General features: G+C 37.3%; 1 protein-coding gene across 1 annotated transcript; it reads left to right on the forward strand.

Moving 5' to 3' along the window:
• Positions 1-2,195: 2,195 nt before the first annotated feature.
• On the forward strand, positions 2,196-2,977 carry LOC133784990 (stemmadenine O-acetyltransferase-like). Its single transcript, XM_062224251.1, has 2 exons — positions 2,196-2,418; positions 2,568-2,977. The coding sequence occupies exons 1-2, from the start codon at positions 2,196-2,198 to the stop codon at positions 2,975-2,977; spliced, it is 633 nt and encodes a 210-aa protein (XP_062080235.1).

Below are 2,977 nucleotides of genomic sequence, written 5' to 3' on the forward strand. Positions count from 1 at the left end.
CGTTAAGTTGCCATGCTTCAAACTAGTGAACTCCTCGACCCTTGTAGCGATGACTGCCAAGTTGTAATACTTCTTGTGGAACAGTTCCACAAATCTTGTCCACATCATGGTGGCGACATTGTTAGTCTACTGAACTAAGTCCCACCATATTCTAACATCCTTCTTAAGTATAGACGAAACGTAGGATATGCGGTCTGCGTTGCCGAGATTCATATGCGCTAGGATCGGCTCTACATTTCTGAGCCACTCTTCTGCTTCAAAGGGGTTTGTTGTCCCTTCAAAGTTTGGAGCGTGTTGCTTACGAAACCGCTCATAGATTGGCTCCATGTGCTGAGCTGGGTATGGCGCATAGTTCGCCATTGGCCATCCCCCATAAGGACCTACTTGATGGAGTACTTGAGCCATCTACTGAGGCAGTGGTTGTGGCTAAGGTGGAGGCTGAGTCTGAGTCTGATGTCGTTGTTGCTACAGTAATTCCTCCACTTGTTGTCGCAGTCTGGCGATTTCTGCAGTGTTGTCAATCGGCGGCGACGACGCTCTTTCTATAGCAGCACCATTGGTTGCACGCCTTCCCCTTCTACGAAATGTAGGGGCTTCATAAGTTTCAGGAGCGCCGCTTAAGGCATTGGCGTTGTTGCGAGTAGATCTTCTAAGCGACATCTTTACCAAAAGTTCTTACAGTTGAGAACATGTTAGAACTTACCCTAATAGGCTCTAAGGCAAAACTTAATCTAAGCAAACATAACTCGGACCTATTAACTATGACTTCTTATGAAAAAAAATATGTGAGCCTTCTTTATAATTAGGGTGTGTTTCTAAACTTAGAAAAATAAGCCATCTTTATAATTTACTAAGTTTGTTTGTAATCATCCTATATGACTTAATTCTCAGGCTCGAAACTCATCGTTGTTCCAAAGTTAACCATATTGAGGGAGGGCTGGGATCAGTATAATCGTTCCCACTACTATGGCCCCCTAAACTCTCAATATAGAACCCGGTCCATTGATTTGTATCCACCCTCACCGAACTTGCTCATTATTTATTAAATTTATTATTTATTATGATTGTAAAAAAAATCAAACTCATACATGTCATTCAAAAATAGCAATGATATTTATTTGGAAAAAAATAGTTTTCACTGTGTACAATCATAAATGCAAAGATAATAAATAAAGAAAATAAACTAATTTACAGATATTCTTAACTAAAAACATAAGGGCTAAAACATTAACTAAACACATAATCAAAACAACTAAAACATAAACACTTACATTAGCGGTTAGATTCGGAGCTTTGAGTGTGTGTATCGAGGAGAACTTCATGCGAATGGACCGTTGCTCTGATAACAACTGTAACGACCCAACTATTCTAGACCATGGACCATTAATAACTACTATACTAATCTTAAGAAAACATACATATGAAATAACCATAAATTTATTTAAAAACTATAAAGTAAAGGTTAAATACATAAAAATTCATTTAGGATATGGGATCCCATTGTTTTGAAAATAAAACAAAACATAACTTAAATAAATTGGTTACAAAATTAAGTGCGGAGAAATAATACATAGAAATCATAACTAAAAGACTAAAAAAAAACTTCATCCTCTAATCAAACGCTCAGTCCATCGATTCCATCCTGCCTCAATACACATCCCCAAGCTGCCAAGAATCTTTTCGCCGCCATAACTATTTTCCTGCACATATAAAACATAAAGGAATGAGCCTAATGCCCAGCAAGGAAAATCTAACACATAATTCATATACATAAAATTCATAACGTAGCATATAATAAAACATATCATAAACATATGTCACACATACTATAATGGCCATTATTACTTGGGATCCCATAACTAAACAAGTCATATGCCCATTAGATTTGTGGGGCTTGCTAGCTAAGCAAGTCATATGCCCATAAATTTATTGGGGCTTGTTAGTGTACAGGTCATATGCCCAAGTCTACAAACATACATAACACACAAATCATAAGTTAACATAACAAATAAATAGTAAGATAACATATGGCATAACACATAATATCCTATCCTATTTTCCTTACCAATATACCAGGATAATGAGAACAACCTCGTAAGGATAACATCCGTGATGGCTTGTCAACTTTGATGTTCATAAAATGTTGGGCAACCATAGCTAGAGGAGAAGAACACGATAATGACCACTTTTCGAAAATGCTTTGGCCACATTTTGTTTCTTCCAAGGCTTTTCCGCCTAGGGATATTTCTGTGCTTGGTGCTGGGGTTGATATTCCAATGAAGGATATTGTGGCAAGAAGGTTTGTGTTTGAGGCTTCATGTTTAGAGTTTATTAGGTCAAAGTATCCAAAGAGCCAAAACAAAGAGTTCTCAAATTCGAGATGCTATTCTCGTATTGAGTATTTGTTTGTTTTGATTTGTACGCGTTATATAGCTACAAGTCTAGGGTTTCGGGGTGAAAAAAAGCGTTGCACTATAGGGCATGCATTTAATCTTTGTTCAAAGCTCGACCCTCCACTCTTAGAAAATTCTTTTGGAAATATTTCTCGCACAATCTTAAGTCTTTAGATTTGGATTTGACAAGTTGTGGAGAGGAAGAGATGTATGGTGAGGTTGTGAAGCAGGTGAGAGAGTTGATGAATAGTGGTAAAGAGCAAGAGTTTGTGAGAAACCTTGAGAAAGGGATTGATCAAACCTCAAATTTTTTGAAAGATCATGCTGAGGAATTTGTGAAAGGAGAACTTGTTTCGTTTAACTTTACGAGTTTGTGTAGATTTCCTCTCTATGAAGATTTTGGATTTGGAAAGCCATCTTGGGTGGCCACAAATCCAATCCCATATAAGAATCTTATTGTTTTTACTGATAACAAATCATGTGACGGGGTAGAAGTTTATATTGACATGGAGGAAGAAGACATGGCAAGACTTGAAAGAGATGATGAGTTCATGTCATTTGTTTCTCTTCCGGCTGAAAGTTAA

The sequence above is a fragment of the Humulus lupulus genome, chromosome 6 (genome assembly GCF_963169125.1).
Source record: "Humulus lupulus chromosome 6, drHumLupu1.1, whole genome shotgun sequence".
NCBI classification, from domain to species: domain Eukaryota; kingdom Viridiplantae; phylum Streptophyta; class Magnoliopsida; order Rosales; family Cannabaceae; genus Humulus; species Humulus lupulus.